At 43.2% G+C, this 18,042-nt stretch overlaps 1 protein-coding gene across 2 annotated transcripts in view; it reads right to left on the minus strand.

The window, feature by feature from the left end:
* Window positions 1-18,042, minus strand: part of ADGRD2 (adhesion G protein-coupled receptor D2) — a 381,222-nt gene that overhangs the window by 247,905 nt on the left and 115,275 nt on the right. For both annotated transcript variants that reach the window (XM_086919969.1, XM_086919967.1), the window contains exons 14-16: window positions 15,246-15,349; window positions 8,312-8,414; window positions 5,132-5,285 (exon numbers count right to left, since the gene is read on the minus strand). In XM_086919969.1, the coding sequence (XP_086776095.1) occupies window positions 5,132-5,285; window positions 8,312-8,414; window positions 15,246-15,349 (361 nt within the window). The remainder of the gene's footprint in view (window positions 1-5,131; window positions 5,286-8,311; window positions 8,415-15,245; window positions 15,350-18,042) is intronic.

Genomic DNA, 18,042 nt, shown 5'->3' on the forward strand with positions numbered 1-18,042 from the left:
CTGTATGGGTGCATATGTAGGTGTGAGAGTACCTGCATAGGTGAATAAGTGGGTGTGTGAGTAAATGTATGGGTGTGAGAGTGGCTATGTAACTGTCTGTATTGTGAGTGAGTGGGTGTGTGAATGACTGTATGGGTGAGTGCGTGTCTGTGTGAGGGGCTGTATGGGTGAATGGGTAGGAATGTGAGTGGCTCTATGGATGAGTGAGTGGGTATGTGAGTGCCTGTATTGGTGAGTGAGTGGTATATGAGTGGATGCATGGGTGAGTGAGAGGCTGTGTGAGTGGCTGTATGGGTCTATGAGTAGATATGTGGGTAGCTGTATCAGTGACTAAGTGGCTGTGTGATTGTGTGTGTAAGTGGCAGTATAGGTGACCAAGTGGCTGTTTGAGTGGGAGTTTGGTTAACTGATTTGTTGTCTGATTGGCTGTGTTGGAGAGTGAGTGGCTCTGTTGAGAGGCTGTATGGGAGAGGTGTGGCACCTCTCCAGGGCGACTGACGCTGGAATCTGGGGATCACGGTTCGATCCCCGGTGCTGGCGGCAGATTAGCCCAGCACCATGTGACTCTGGGCAATAGCTTGCTTAATCTTCCAGATGGCCCCCAGAGCCTAGAGACCCTTACGGATGATTGTTCGCGCTTAACAAATGTGGATTATTTTTATTATTATTATTATTATTATTATTATTATTATTATTATTATTATTATTATTATTATTATTATTATTATTATTATTATTATTATTATTATTATTATTATTGTTATTATTATTATGGGTGAGGGTCTGGGTATGTGAGTGGTTGTATGGGTAAATAAGTGAGTGTGTGGGTAACTGTATGGGTGTGGGAGTGGTTGTGTGACTGGCTGTACTGGTGAGTGAGTGGGTGTGTGAGTGACTGTATGGTGAGTGTGTGTGGTGTTTGGTTAACTGATTCGTTGTCTGAGTCATTGTATTGGAGAGTGTCTATGTGAGTACCTGTATGGGTGAGTAAGTGGCTCTGTTGATGAACTGTATGGGTGAGTGACTTGGTGGGTGTATGAGTAGCTGTGTGGGTGAGTGAGTGGCTGTGTGAGTGACTTTGTGGGTGGGTGAGTGAGTGTATAGGTGGCTCCATGGATCAGTGAGTGGGTGTGTGAGTGGTTGTATGCATGTCTGAGTGGTTGTATGAGTTGTGTGGGTGTGCTGGTAAATGTATGAGTGACTCTGTAGATTATGTAATCAGTGATGTCATTTGAAATGTAGTACTGCCACTTACACACACAATCACACAGCCACTTAGCCACTGACCATACCATGAGATATATAATATGTGAGGCCATAAGCAGTCCATTACAGGGGCATACGTTATAGTTAGTTCAGGTAAGTTTAACTGCTGAATTTCAATGGTTTTGTACAAGTGGAATCTGAGCCTGGCTGTAACTGCCCTGTAACCTTTGTTTTTTTCAGTGAATTTTGACAGTTTTTAAATGTTATTTCCTAATTGTAACCTCTAACCTTTCAATGTGGGTGTGGGAGTAGCTGTATATGTTGGTGAATGGGTGTGTGAGTTTATGTATGGGTCTATGACTTGGTGTGTGTGTAGTTATGTGGGTATCTGAGTGGGTGTGTGAGTAGTTGTGTGGGTGTGTGAGTGGGTGTGTGAATAGCTGTGTGGGTATGTGAGTGGGTTTGTGAATGGCTTTATGGGTCTATGAGTAGGTGTGTGAGTGGCTGTATGGGTCTCTATAGTGGGCAGATAAAGGGGGCAGGGCCTCCTATGAGTTCTCAGAAATCCCACTGTGTGGGACTTACTGGTGGTAATAGGATGAGTTCTTGGCCCCCAAGGACCCTCAGCACCCAAGGCGACTTCATCCCTCAACCACTGGCACACAAGGAGGTACATTTGCAGAGTGGTGAAAAAAGGGGGCAGGGCCTCCAACCAGCTCTAAGCAATCACACTGCGTGGGACTTACTGGTGGTAACAGGAGGGGTTCTTGGCTCCCAATGATCCTCAGCATCCAAGGGGACTTCATCCCCTAACCAGTAGTGCTCCAGTAGGCGTGTTTGCAGAGTGCTGGACAAAGGGGGTGGGCCTCTGATGATTTCTCGGCAATTCTGTTGTGTGGGACTTACTGGTGGTAACAGGAGATAATCATTGCCCACAAGGATCCTCAGCATCCAGGGGGACTTGATGCCCAAACCAGTAGTGTGCCAGGAGGTACTTTTGCATAGTGGTGGCTAAAGGGGGCGGGGCCTCTGACCAGCTCACAGCAATCCTGCTGTGTGGGACTTGCTGGTGGTAACTGGAGGGGTTCTTGGCCCCCAGCAATCCTCAGCAACCAAGGGGACTTCTCCCCCAACCAGTAGTGCACCAGTAGGTGTGTTTGCAGAGTGATGGACAAAGATGGCAGGGACCCTGATGAAATCTCAACAATCCCTCTATGTGGGATTTACTGGTTGTAACAGGAGGAGTTCTGTCCCTCAAAGACCCTCAGCATCCAAGTGGACTTCATCCTCCAACTAGTAGTGTGCCAGGAGGTGTGTTTGCAGAGTACTGGACAAAAAGGGCGGAGCTTTGTATGACCTCACAGCAATCCCGCTGTGTGGGACTGACTGGTGGTAAAAGGAGTGGTTCTTGGCCCCCAGGGACCTCTAGCATCGAAAAAGACTTCATCACTCAACCAGTAGTGCACCAGGAGGTGCATTTATAGAGTGGTGGAGAAAGTGGGTGTGGCCTCCGACAAGCTCACAGAGATACTGCTGAGTGGGACTTATTGGTGGTAACAAGAGGGGTTTCTGGCACCCAAGGACCCTCAGAATCCATGGGGACTTCATCCCCCAACCAGTAGTGTGCCAGAAGGTGCATTTGCAGAGCGGTGGAGAAAGGGTTAGGGGCCTTCCGGTGAGCTCTCAGCTCTCCAGATGTGTCGGACTTATTGGAGCCAACAGGAGGTTTTCTTGGCCCCCAAGGACCCTCAACATCCATGGAGACGTCATCCCCAACAAGTAGTATGCCCGAAGGTGCATTTGCAGAGTGGTGGAGAAATGGGACGGGCCTCCAAGGAACTCTCAGAAATCCGGAAGTATTGGTCTTACTCATGGTAACAGGAAGGGTTCTTGGCCACCAAGGACCCTCAGCGTCCAGGGAACTTTAGGCCCCAAGCAGTAATGTGCCAGGAGGTGCTTTTGCATAGTGGTAGCTAAAGGGGGCGGGCCTCTGACCAGCTCTCAGCAATCCTGCTGTGTGGGAATTACTGGTGGTAACAGGAGAGGTTCTTGGCCCCCAAGGACCCTTTGCATCCAAAAAGACTTCATCATTCAACCAGTAGTGCGTAAGGAGGTGCGTTTGTAGAGTGGAGGAGAAAGAGGGCGAGGACTCTGACAAGCTCACAGCAATCCTGCTGAGAGGGACTTATCAGAGGTAACAAGAGGGGATTTTGGCACCCAAGGACCCTCAAAATTCAAGGGAACTTCATCCTCAACCAGTAGTGTGCCAGGAGGTACGCTTTCAGAGTGGTGGAGAAAGGGGGAGGGGCCTTCCAGTGAGCTCTCAGCAATCCCAATGTGTCGGACCTACTGGAGCTAACACAAGGTTTTCTTGGCCTTCAAGGACCCTCAACATCCAAGGAGACTTCATCCCCCAAAAAGTAGTACACCAAAAGGTACATTTGCAGAGTGGTGGAGAAATGGTACGGGACTCCAAAGAGCTCTCAGAAGTCCGGATGTATGGGTCTTACTCATGGTAACAGGAAGGGTTCTTGGCCACCAAGGACCCTCAGCATCCAAGGGAGCTTTATCTCTCAATCGCTAGTATGCCAAGTGGTGCGTTTGCAGAGTGGTGGAGAAAGGGGGCGGGCCTCTGATGAGCTCTCAACAATCCCACTCTGTGGAAATTACTGGAGGTAACAGGAGGGGTTCTTGTCCCCCAAGGACCCTCAGCATCCAAGGAAACTTCATCCCCCAACACGTAGTGCGCCAGGAGGCACAGTTGCAGAGTGGTGGACAAAGGGGGCAGGCCTCTGATGACTGCATCAGGATTTGCAGTTCCAAAGGGGATGGGACCTTGCTGAGCTCCATTGGTGGGTCCACGGTTTTCTGAAAATGTCAAAAATGTAATATTCAGACACATTTTAACGTAACAATTTATGCTTTCACCCTACTTATATCCCACCCCCTCATGAGGTCCCTTCATAAACATTACAGCCCAAATTTGAGCCTCAGGGATGCTTCCTGAGAACAGTAAATGACGACCCCAACTTTTCTGTGCTGGTGTGGCCAGTCACCGAGGACTTTACTTTGGCGTGCAGATCCCCAGATTCCCGTGGGAGGATTTGTGTCCCTAGATATCTATATTTTTTCCTTTAAAAATTCTAAAACTCCCAAACGTAATTACACAGCAGGTTGGGCGGTAGTCATGGTCAAAATCCCTCTGGGAATTGACATAGGGAAATTGCGTTTTGGCCCCCCCCCCTTTATCTCGGTCCCCGATTGATGGGTTCCCCCTGAAACTTTCAAAACAGCAGCTGAACTGGAAGAAGAGTATGTTTCTAACATTTCGTGAAGATTCATCAAGCAGCACCAAAGTTATTGGCAAAACATATATACACATATACAGGTATGTATCAATGTATGCTTGTATGTATATGGTATTTCTATAGAGTGAACCTAGCCAGAAGGCAGAGGAGCACTGTTCACAGTCCATTTCCAACATACCTACACTTTAGTTTCTTGCCTGTTCCCTCACTCCTCATACAATATTATTGGGTAGACTAGCAAGACAGCCCAATCTAGCTCATGTAAAACATCAGCTGATTCTTTTTCAACAAGGGCCTCATATGGTCCAACCGTTTGATAGCTCATAGTCAAAAGACACCATTTTGTAGGATGGGTAATAGATTGACAAGGTCTTCTTTAATTGATATACACTCCCGGAAAGCTTAAGGGAGGGCAAAGGCAATGACACTTCCAACAAAGGTCTCAGGACACACCTCACACGACAAGACCTCTGACCTCACTTTCTGTACTCTCTCCATATTATGCCTTATCTGCCTTGGGATGTGTCCCCACCCTCCCTCCAACGCAACATCAGACATGCACAGCAAAATGGTATTGATGGCCTCTGTGTGCACTCTTAAGGAACAGCTAGACTTACCCCACCCGGTCACATAGTAGAACTTCATTCTTCTGTCCTCACTCATGTTCACTGCAACAACTTTACTCCACAAAAGAAGCCCTTCAACGAGCATCCAGGCAAATGATGCCATAAAGAAGAGGTGCAGGAACGCCGTCACAGTAACGCAAACAACCTGATGAGAGTGCAGAAGTTATATCATAAATAGACAAGTGACATTATACCAGTATCAAGCAACTTAAGTGTGAATAAATGTTCTCATGTGGATGTTCCTGTTTCTATAGGTGAGTACTCCTGAGAAGATGCAACAGTTTCAATCACTCCAGAAGTACCCACAAGCAAATGTAAGATAATGCTGTGGAAAGAATATTAATAGTAGGGTAGACGGAGCAAAGAAGAGAAGGGGTTAGGGAAGGATTTGGGATGGGATACACTCAAGGGCTGGAGCTTGGCCCTAGACCTAAACAGGAGAATGAATAGGCCTAATAGACCTGAAGAAGAAAGATGCCAAAGGAAGATGACCTTAACCTCCTCATCCTTCACAGTGGCGGCTCCTTGAGGGAGTGCTGCAGGGCGGTGAGGCGGGGCAGTGGAGGGACAGGGTGGGGGTAGTAAACTCCGGCATACAGCTGAACAGATTTAAGTTAGTCAATAAATATGTGAAACGGATTACATGCGCGCTCTGCATCGCCATTTGGCATTACATGAGCATGCTGCATTGCCATTTGGCGTTGCAGCATGCGCAATTTAATATGTTTTATTTATTTATTTACTTACTTAACTCCGTTCGGCCGTATGCCGGAGTTTGCTACCCTCCACCATGCCCCTCCCCCGCCCCGCCCCACCGCCCGCAGCGCTCCTTTGAGGAGCCACCACAGATCCTTCACCTGGACACAGGGTGGACTCCCTGCGTGGAGGGACCAGGAGGGATCAGGGCAGGAAGAGGCAGAACAACCGTCTGTAGATGGCTTGCTCAAATGTATAAGAACCCAAGGGAAGGTGCAAGGCCCAGGTCATGCAGGCCAGTGGAAAAAGGCCAGCCTTGGCAGACTAATCTGCTTCAATCACATGTACGCTGTTAATCCGTGGCACTCAACCCTGGGAGATGCAGTCCATTCGTTAAAAATAATAACACAGAAAAACAAAAGGGAGCAGGCCACACTGAAGGTGTTGGACTGCATGCAACCTCAGCGTGCCTGTGGCGGTGGTGGTTGCAAGAGGGCCATTTTAATTGGTGTCTCTTGTTTTATGATAGAGTTGTAAAATAATGAGTGCCGATGACCAAAACTCTATTCGCAAACCTGTGGTCCATGTTATTAAATGTTAGCACGAATACCACGGCTTCACAGTCTTTGGTCAACCTCTGGCCTGCCAGACACCCCCTTCTCCTTTATCTCACACTTGCAGGTTCGTACTTCTCTTTTTGTGGCTGTTTCTCTGTCTTTCTCTTCCTCCTTCTTTCCCGTTTGTGAGTTTTTGGGAAATGGCTATTGAGAAAAAATAAGTGCTGGGCCCCAAAAATAAGTGCTGGTGACCCCTGCCAGCAACCACTTGCTCAAATTAAGCTCTGCTTCAATTTTTTAAGTTCAAGTTTATTGAAACCAAAAACATAGCATAAATACAAAATGTAATACAGTCAATCAACGAGAGGCATAAGAGGTATACAAATGAAATTTAAGGAGGTATAATAAAACGGAATCAATAAACACCTATAGCTAAATCATGAAAAAGAAATAGCAAGTAAGGGAAAAAGAAAACAAAATAAAAGGGGGAATGGAGCATGAACAATTCATAAAACGTAACATTGTATGTTAATTACCAAAATCCATCTGATGATGTTCACAAATCACCATGATTTTGTTAATTTCTCTTTTTATTTTGATTTACAGGTTCTGTGCTTATTTATTGCTTGCTGTCTATCACACATTGTTTTATTTACATTCATTATTTGCATACAATGTTACGTTTTATGAATTGTTCTGCTTCATTTTTAAACAACTAAAATGCACTGGCCTTACAAGCAGCAAGGTGTTTGGTCCAATATGAATTGGACCCAAACAAATGTGTCTCTTCTGAGTCAAAATGTATCAGTTCCAATAAACAACTTCCAATAATTTGTAACAGATAATGCCGAGTAACATGCAGATTTTGGTGCTTAACCCGCAAAGTTGACAAACGACAGAATAGGGAAAATAAATACAAAAAAATAAATTAAACCACTTACCCTGCACTCACCACATCGCTGAGTCAGCGATGAGGCAAGTGCAAGGTAAATGGTTTTCTTTTTTTAATTCTTTTATTTCCCCATACCGTCGTCTGTTGACTCCCCCCGCCCCACCGGTCTTACCTGCAATGGCCACCACTACAATTAACAGGGCCACTCTTAATTTGAAACTGGGGGCCAGATGTACGATCCTAAATTGTGGTTGGCAACAGGCAATCGGCCTGTTTGCGGCCACAATTTAGGGCATGGCCATGTACAAACCTCATTTTGCGAGTCACAGACATGGTGGCCTGCTGACCCCAGCAGGCCACCATCCCTGGGAGTGCTAGCCATTCCTAATTGGGTCACAAATTGCGCCTGCCTCATTAATATTAATGAGGCATGCAATTTGCGACCCCATTAGGAATCTCAGTGTCTGAGACACTGTTGTACATCCCAATTTGAGAGTCGCAAATTGCTAGTCACGAATGCGACGTAATTTGCGAGTCACAAATTGGTGAGTCGTACTTCTAGCCCCTGATGTATAAAGAAAGTCTGAATGGTAACTATGCCTAAAACACATAGCCCTTTCATTAAGTTTAAATTACATTCTCTCTAGATAAAAATTACTTTCCACAGCCCACACAGGCTACTTTAAAAAATAAATGTAGCATTTTATGCATTTCCTAGACATTATTTACTGTTATCAACACTAATAATTGTGCAAAGAGTTTCTGTTCTCGGGAAAACCTGACATCAGTTTCTGTTTGATTAGGTATGAACTTGTGTCCACTTTCTCTCCTCAATGCGCTATCGTAGTCTTTTGTCTATTTTTAGGCTGATTTTGGGTACAGGGCTGGGTTTAACCGTTCTGATTTCTTACCTCTTAGTGCACTACTTAGATGGTTTGGGCTGCTTTCTGTTTTCCCCCTGTAGTACAACTACAGAAATTTAATTGAACGTATTTGGTGCCAACCCAACAATAAATATGGTCCTACCTCATTCGTTTTTGCCAGTTCACTGAACATCAGCAAGGCTTCGGCTGCAGCGAGGGCGAAAATCAGGTTCTTGTGCACAGTGGTTCGTTCAGACTTAGGAACTCTGAAAGAGAGAAAATGGTCAAGATGGACACATTTCAATTATAATCCAGGTGGCAGATGTAGCTTCTTCATTGGCTAACCTCCATGCACCGCATAAGTCATGGAAAGTGGTATGGAAGAAATACAGAGCTTTTGTCAATCATTAGTAAGACCAGACCTTTTTCCTGTGCCAAATGAGAGTGTGTCCTACTCCCAGCCCTCCAATATTTCACTTGTATGTGAAGCTGGATCCCTTATGTTGACATTCTGTGTGCATGGTGAGTGCATATATGTACAGTGCATGTGTAGCACTGTGAGGTAGTAGGACTTAGTTTGTGTGGAAAGTCTGTGTACTACACCAGTGGGACCCATTTTGTATGGCCTCTGGTTTAGCCTGGCACAAGATGGGGGTGGGCATTGCTGTCCCAGACAGTCAAAGTGGGTTGTATGACATTACAATGCATTCCGTTGCAATGCATGCCTTTACCACGCATGCGTTAGAACGCGAATGCCATGCTCACGCTTAACCTTTACCACGAATATTCCTTTACCATGCATACTTTTACAACGATTTTCGTTGTAAATTCATGTATGGCAAGGGCATACTCTTGGTAAAGGTTATTTCCCCACTCCTAAACCCTTCTTACAAACTCACCTGCCCATAACCTCATGGCTGCTTCTGATGTCCAACGGCCCTCGCGTGCACTACCATTGTAGTGCTGTGCTCGTCGGTTGGCCGTCGTGGACCCGCCCGCTCAATAGAACGTTCCGCACTGGCGTGGAACGTTCGGAGCAGCTAAGGGGTTAACCCTAAAATCGGACCCCTTTATTATTTTTTTAATAAAAAATGTGTCTCTTCTCCATGATCCTCCGGGTTGACGATGCACGTTGTAAAGAGGAAAGATTAGTGTCTTTCCGTTTCCTCTCACGACGCCGATTGCCTCCCGATTGCCTCCACATCGCTACTTAAACAAATGTGGGTTTTTTGGAGGGGGAACCCCCACAAGCCCCTTTTTTTGCACACATTTTTGGGGGGGGGGCTCTCAAGCTCCCTTTTTAAATTTTAGCCTTTAACACACATGCCTTTACTACGTATCTCATAGTAAAAGTATGCGTGGTAAAGGCTATTCGTGGTAACCACGCATGAGTTGTAATGCATGCGTGGAAACGGCCGCGTTGTAGTGGCCGTTTCCTGTCAAAGTGTATTGACTGTCTTCCTGTGGCTAGAGGTTGAAGCCCCAGACACTGGAGTGAGGTAGGTTGAAGGAAGGGCTACCTTTAGAAATTCAGTGAAATCTGTGTTGGCTGCTAATTAATTATTCCTGAACACTGCTGTTTAGTACATGGTGGGGTGAAGGGTGGGATTGCAGTATCTTGTGTTCAAGGTGAGAAAGCTTGAAAGCTGGGCCTTCTTTTTGTCCGTCTCTGATCACTGCTTTAAAAAGGCTAGATGCAGTGATCTCACACTTCACTGAGGAAGGAGTGTGCCTGGCCTTGCAGCAGGAGAGACTATCCAGGCAGTCAAGCCTTGAATATTACCGGAACATCCGGAGGAAGCTGACTGAGAGAGGGAGAGAAGCCATGAGTTGCTTGTGTAATGTAGGACCTACCTGTTTCGTACACGGCTGCTGTTGTGAACTGCACCGAGACTTTCAAGAGCGAAGATTAGAGTGACCTAATTCTGAGGGGTCTACCTGTCTCTCAATCAGCTCAGAGTGCAAACTACTCACAGACATTCACTAATGAAGCATCAATGTGCCATCAGGCATTCTGTTGTAGGATTGAGAGACTAGTGTTACCACTGCCAGAGCAGAAGATCCCTCATCACCACCAAAGCAGAAGTCCTGATCAAGCTGAAGGCCACAACTGCTGAAGCCGCACATGCACTCAAAATCTGGCTTTGAGCCGTAATGTTGCACGCTAAGTGATCTTTTCAAATCCAGCCTAAAACCTAAGAACCTACAAACATTGGAACTTCCCTTGGCATACATGAATGTATTATCTGTCTATATGTCTGGGAAGTCATCAACCTATTTCTTCTGATCTAATATGCCACATTAATAGTCTTGCTAATACCTTGTTCACTAGCATCTCTGATGGTCTGCATGTAAAGCATAACAAATAATTCTACTCCCTCATTAAAATTCTCCGAAGAAGGGAACCTTTTTTCTTGATCTGATAAGCACACACTTGCTCCAGATCAGGCCAGAATAAATGTTAAAGGGGCACAGTATTTAAGATGAGGGCTGGGTCAAATTAAAACTTTTTTTATTTGCTAAATGGCCCCCAGGCTTTACTATTACAGATGGGGATGGAATAGCTCATCTGTAAAACTGAATGTCAGGCATATTTAACTTGTTCTTACATTCACATTTTTGGGGGTTCCTGGATGTGTCACATGCAAATCAAAAAGTCAAGAAACCGCACGATCTGGCACTTTTTGTCATGATCGGTCTATATTTTGCATCCCTCCACAAGGAGTTATTTCAGAGCTACAAGAAAAGGTCCTATAAGCATTTCAGTCCTCAGGGTCCCTTTAAAATGCCAGAGTCCATCTGCATACCCTGATAACGTAGTGGCCAAGACTAGGTCTATTTGAGGGATGCCCTATGTGCACATGTGCATGAATGCAGTGTACACTTCCATAGATCCTTGTTGCACTGGTTGCCCCATCTAGGTGTACAGTCTGTTTGCCAGGGCCATAAGTCGGCTGGGCAGGAACAGAACCGGTCTGCAATTCATCTGTGTCTGATTTTTGTTCAAGGCTGATTATTCAATTAGACCAGCTTACATATTTGACTTAGATGTATACATTTTCATTGAATTGAGGTCTTATGTCTATTTCTCAGTGCGTGCTTTGTGCTTTAAGCCAGGAGAGCATTATATGGCAAGCCAACATCTGCAGGTGTCTATGATAACATCACCAAACTTTGAGGCCAGTCTAACTAAAAGTGTTTGTGTGAGCAGAGGTGGCTGATAGCTGTAGTGGATGGAGGTTTGAGAGAAGCCTTCTTGGAGGTCATTCCTGGGTATGGTGTCTACAATAGAGACCTAGAAGGAATGTCTCTCACAGTAGTTCAGGAGAGGGTTCCAGGTGCCTGAAAGCCTGAAATGTAACTGAAATTCATTATAACCAACCCTTAAACTATTGAGTTGAGAGACAAACATAGTAATACATAGAATTACCAGTCAACTTCAGGATACCACTTTCAGCAACATTAATGGATGGTATAATCCTTAAAAATGTGACTGATTATGCAGCAAGTAGGAGTGCATGACTCTAGGTTGGATGCATGAGTGTGTGTGTGCATATTTGTGCACGACTGTGTATGAACCTGTTGTTGACTGTATATACCTGTGAAAGAGTGGTGCATGTGTCATTGTTCACAGTGCATGTGTGTGTACCTATGTGTATGTTTTGTGTGGTTGTATGTAGATGTGTGTGTACAAGCATGATCTGGCTGCCTTTAGGGCAATAAGGCCGTGTCCAGTATGCTTGTCTCACATGCCAGTGTGTGGGTCGTTTTTGGGTGCTTGTAGGCCTGTTTTATGGTCTGCTGGGCCAGTTTTTACAGTTGATTTCCTAGATATTAGAACATGCATAGAGCTGTGGCTGTAACCTCAAATCCATACAGTCTTCCATACCTTAAAAATCATAACACAGAGTGTCTTTACAAGTTCAAAACTGTCCCAATTTGAAAACATGGACCATCTTTTTAGTTATCAAATTACTAGTGGAGGGGACTTTTATTTTGGGCCCAGGCCTACTTTTGTCCCAGTCCGGCCCCGTGTACAAGTATGTATGTTTCAGTGTGTCCATGACAACATAGTCAACCAAAGTGTACCTCTCTGTCTGGCTGCTAGGGTTTCTTACTAAGCAGATCAAGCATGTTTTCGTTATTCTCTGTAGCTTTTCAGGTAACTGTCCAACCTCACCTTTGAGAGGTATCTGTAATGAAGGATGGGGAATGAGAATGGAGATGGTCTTTAATTCACAGGGTCCTAATCACAACGTAAATAGCCACACGTAAGTTTACTCTTGCACGTTTGAGTAGCTTTACTACTTTGTGCTATTCACCATTTACAAGTGTGAAGTTCTTCAAAAGTGTAGTCATACATGGTTCCACTCCATGAAACGTCGGGCGTAGCCAAATGAGAGGTGTAAAGTTGCTACAGCCAGAAAGAAGCAGTAGTAAGTCCAGCACCACACATGGGCAACCATTGATACTGCAACGCTCACCATGGAAAAAAATAAAGGTAGAGACTTAAAATGAAACTCTGTAGTACATCATTGTAAATTAAATTAAATTATTTAAAATAGTTAAAAATACAAATACATTAAATATAATGTTAAAAATATTGAAAAAAAAGTATTTGTATTTTAACTTATTTTAATCAGCTTTTTTGACTGTATGAATTGATGTAACACTATATTTTGATTTACTTTAGGTGTGTTTTCTAATCTTTAAATTTTTTTATTATTAAAGTAATATATTTACATCAATTACAATTTAATTCAGCATTAACCTAATAATGTTGAAGCATTTTTTATTTTTTACTACATTTAAAATAAATCTATAAAAATAATTTACATTAATATGTGACATAAATATCTTTTATTTTTATGTTAAAATCATTTTTTTATGTTTTTTTAAAGTTTAATAATCGTTCTACATTTTCCCTAAACTTTACCATAGAAAGCACTCTGCCCCTCAACAACAGTATACTTAAAGTAAAACAGTTTGTTACACTTGAAAACAAAATTGCTATCTTTAATAGTAATATAAAATATATAATATCTTAAAAGTAAAACAAATCAAGGTATAGGGCTGATAAATAAATGTTCATTTTAAATGTAATATTTTGAACATATCAAATCACAGATATATGTCTGACATTTAAATTGAAAAAACATTCCTTCCTAAAGAACACAAAAAATTGTTATTATGTAGTAATAACTATTAAAAGTGATGAACAGAATTATTTAAAAGTAATGTAATTGCATCTTAATAACAATTTAGGTCACACTCATTTTTTTAAATAGAAAAAAGTTATTACAATACATTAAAATATTATTAAAAAAATAATTGTATACACTACATTAAATGTATCTATATGTTTAACTATTTTAAATACTTTAATGTAATTTTTTTTAAATTCAGTGGGTTTATATTTTAAGTCCCCGCCTATACTATTTTCTATTGGTGGGTGATTCAGTACCAGTGTTTAGTTATGTGTGGTGCTAGACTCACTCCAGCTCTGACCTGGAGTACATTTTTGACTGTATTGGGCCCCTTTTGGCTGTAGTAACCTTAGAAGTGCAGTTTACGGATAGGAATGGGCTTACTCATTTGTGGATGGTTGCACATCCCTCACTAAAGCTCTTCCCAACCCTCCCTTAAACCCTAATTACTCCTCTAGTCACACCACCCCTTTAATGGTAAGTGGCCCCCATGGTCACCCCATTAACCTTCTGGTAAATTGCTTTAATCTATAGTGTCTCACTGTTTCTTGTTCATTGCAGACAAGAAGAATAAAAGCATAATCCATACTGAGAAATTCAGCGCACCAAAAAGCTGTTAGTATTTATTAGAAAAATGTAGTACAGCCAGTTTAATGGAAGTCAGATTGAAAAAACACTGTGGCTCAGATTGTGTGGAACAGGCAAAGATTATGAGCCTGACTTGGAGTTTGGTGGACAAGTTACTCCGTTACAAACGTAGAGGAAAACCTGTCTGGTTTTATCACAAGTACAGTGTTTCCTAAGTCACGTGTAGGAAGATGAATGGGCTATCTGACACATTTATGATGGAGTACCTGTGCACCAAACTCTAAATGAGGCTCTCTATCTTTACTTCAATGCTCTATAGCATGACAAAATTAAAGATGTTGCCATAAATATCTCCAAATTTCCTGTTAGAGAAATATACCCTTAGAACGTAAAAGCCCGTTCCCTTTTTATTGCAGTGCTAATTCTTCTTCTTGCACTGCCCTTTACTCTGGCTGCTGGCTCTGGTAGCAAGTATGGTGGCTTCAGAATTCAACTATAAAAAGTTATTAGAGTTGTCCAGCTATATCATTTCTTTATTACAGACAAATAGATACGTCTAAATGGGAAATTTGATACATTCCTTTACATAGGAAATGCAGGTTCCCATGCATTATAAAAATCTATTATATAGGTCACCATAGAGAGGTTCACCAAACTACACTCTGACAAATGCCCCCATCAACACAAGTAACAAATATATATTTGAAATTCAGCAAGACTTCCAAACTTTACATCATATATCATTGAGACTATAGATTGTGTTAGCTGATTTCAATTTTCGAAAGGAAATACACAGCTCACAATGTTTTGCTTCCTCATTTATTTCATTCTTTTCGCCATTCTTTCCTCACTCTATCTCAACTTATCTCCCATTCTCTTTCTTCCTTCCATGCTGCCTGACTTCTCTTGTTCTTCCTTCATTTCACCCTTCCTTTCTCCCTTCTTTCCCATTTTCCTCTTTATTTTTGCCCCCCTTATTCCTTCTCACTATCTTTCATTGAAGTCTTCTTTCCTTTCTCTCCACTCTTTCTTCTGCAATGCATTTTCCTCCTTTGTTTCACCCTCCCACACCCAAATGAAGTCCTGAGCAGGTCTGTGTTGGCTTGCTCAGATTGCATGGCTGCTGCCCAGTTGGGTCTTCGAACAAAATGTAACCATCTGACCCACACATTGCAAAATAGAATGTACGTTAGTCTGCTGACGATAAATAATACATTATATATGCATACACGTTCAGATGACTTAGAACATAACATAATCTTTTACAGTGAAATGTATATGGTCACCAGTTTTGACACTTACCCAACCGCCAAGAAAAGAATGAAGGTCACAATTAAGGCGCAAAAGGAGACACCACAACCGACAAACGTCAAGGTCTTCAATGTAGACTCTTCTTCCAAGGTTCTCTATTTCAGCAAACAAATATTATTTTATTCACTGTGCAAATAATAAATATTTATATTTTATTGAATGAATATATACATATAGTTTGAAAAGTTCCCTTTCTATTAAAATCAACAAAGTTACAAGCTAATGCTTACACCATCTTCAGAATGATTTTCATATTTTTTTATATATCAGAAACTCTATCAACGTGATGAAGTTTGAATAGTTAAACAAGCATGTGCAAAGACAATAGGTCTTTCTATTAATATGCGGTGGCAGAGCTTTTGGCCTTGTTAATGCTTGTTTTTTTTGCCGTACTTAATGGCAAAAACATTAAAGATGACTACAGTCTCATGCAAGGGTGGCCATCTTGAATGAAATATAATAAGCCATTCAACCGGTGTGTGCAACCATGTGCATGCACCTGTAGGCATCTAGGAATGTTTTTATCATTGGCATGCACATGTGGGCATCTTGGAATGTTTTTATCATGGACATGCCCAGATGGGCATCTTGGAATATTTTTACCATGTGCATGCAACGGTAGGCATCTTGGAAAGCTTTTATCATGGGCATGCGCATGTGGGCATCTTGAAATATTTTTATCATGGGAATAAACATGTGGGCTTCTTGGAATGTTTTTATCACGGTCATGCCCAGATGGGCATCTTGGAATATTTTTCATCATGTGGATGCACCGGTACGCATCTTGGAATGTTTTTATCATGGACATGCACATCTGGGCATCTTGGAATGTTTTTATCATGGACATGCACAGGTGGGCATCTTGGAATGTTTTTATCATGGGCAGGTGGGCATCTTGGAATGTTTTTATCAAGGGCATACAGAGGTGGGCATCTTGGAATTTTTGTTATCAAAGTATACCAAAAACTCATAATAAGATGATGACGGTGTGTCCGCATAAGTCCACAATGGCTATCTTGAATTTTTTTGATTATATTTTCCTTAATAACTTAGCAATTCAAGAAACCCAATGGACATTTTCGATCATTAAATAAAAATAAAATATGCACGATGTACCACTAACATCAGCTAAATTAATCAGCCTAGTGGCAGTGCACAGAGAGCTACTGAGACCTCACCAACAATTGCAACACGGGAGGTGTGTGAAAGATAGAAGCAGGAGTGGATGGGATGAGCGCCAAAGGCGAGAACAGCTACACAGGGACATGGGGGGGAGGGGTTGCTGAATAGGAGGTGCAAACATGAGGGAGAGAGAGAGGACATAGAAGTATGCAAAAATGGACACTGTGGGCCATATTCACAAAGGGCCTCCGCACTAGTGGTGAGCCCTGCAGTTGTGGTGGGTGCCCCACACTCGTGGGGGAATCTCAGCATTGCAGTTTCTCATTGCAGAGGTCCCACCACGAGTGCGGGCCCCCCGCCACGACTGTGGGCCCTCTGCCATGAGTGCAGCGACTGTTTGTGAATCAGGTGCAAAGTTACTAAAGCAGACATGCGTGTATTTTTCCATGGTTCTGTTTCCACAAAGCAACAGAAAACAAATAATCACAGTAAGATTACAACAAAAAAATTCTATGTTGTCACACGTGGGAAAAAACAGATAAACACTAAGGAAAATTTGTAAAAAAGCAATACTGTAGTGGGTGGCTCACATATGGAAATGAAAAAAAGTCATCAAATGAATAATAGGTGCTGAATCAAGTAAGCCATTGGAAGTAAGGGGTGGGCCAAAGCCCACTCAAAGGCCCTAGTTATGAGTCTGGCATTCCAAGGACCGCGAGACTCATGGTGGCGTTATGGTGGCTATCCAGCCACTGCAGCACCGGTTGCTTACCGCTCCATTATGAGTTGGGCGATCGGACCACCCTGGGACCACAACTGCCAACCACCACCGCCAGGGAACCGCCGTTCTTTGGGGGAGGCGCAGCCGTCTTGAGGCCGCAATAGGATTGGCGAGACCGCTGCAGTCCCACCAAGCATATTACAAGTTTCCTCTCTGTCTCAGTTTCCATGGCAGTTCCACCACCATGAAAACCGTGGCAGAGAGGAAACAAATGGAGTCCTACAGGGCCTCCTAGTACGTTATGTGGGTGCATGCAGGGGGCACATATGTCCCCCTGTATGCATGCATCCCAATTCCTGCTTTACAGTCCATGCCGTGCAGGAACTGTTATTGGCATTCCCATTGCAGTGCCCGTTTTCTGAGGCACGGCCATGAGGATGCCAAAAAACAGTCCGCCAGACAGGAGGAGACTCATAATCTGGCGGGCGGCTTGACCACGGCTTTGGTGGACAGGAGCAGGATGGTGGCATACCGCCCACTTCCGCTGCACCAAAAGTCATAATCGGGCCCTAAGTATATTGCCTATAATAGGCTTTCAACAAGAAATAGTGACAGAAAAGGCAAACAATTTGATTTGTGGGATGAAAAATTCCCCTGTGATCATTTTTCTGCCGGACAATTTGCGCACAGGTGAAGCTGCGTAAAGGTCACTAGACTTGCAAGTTGATGACGTCTAAACGTTGTGCATTGCACGAAATCTGAATGTGGAACTTCGATTCCTCAAACTCTTATTTTATATATGGTATTTTGCAAAGAACATGTCACAGGATATCTTGGTTAATAATAGTATCTTCTGTTGGAACAGAAAATGTATGCGTTGAGCTTGTGACACTGGTCCCATGAAGGCAACCGGATGGACCGTGAGTATTAAAAAACAGCCTTGGT

Source organism: Lissotriton vulgaris, chromosome 5 (genome assembly GCF_964263255.1).
Source record: "Lissotriton vulgaris chromosome 5, aLisVul1.2, whole genome shotgun sequence".
NCBI classification, from domain to species: Eukaryota; Metazoa; Chordata; class Amphibia; order Caudata; family Salamandridae; genus Lissotriton; species Lissotriton vulgaris.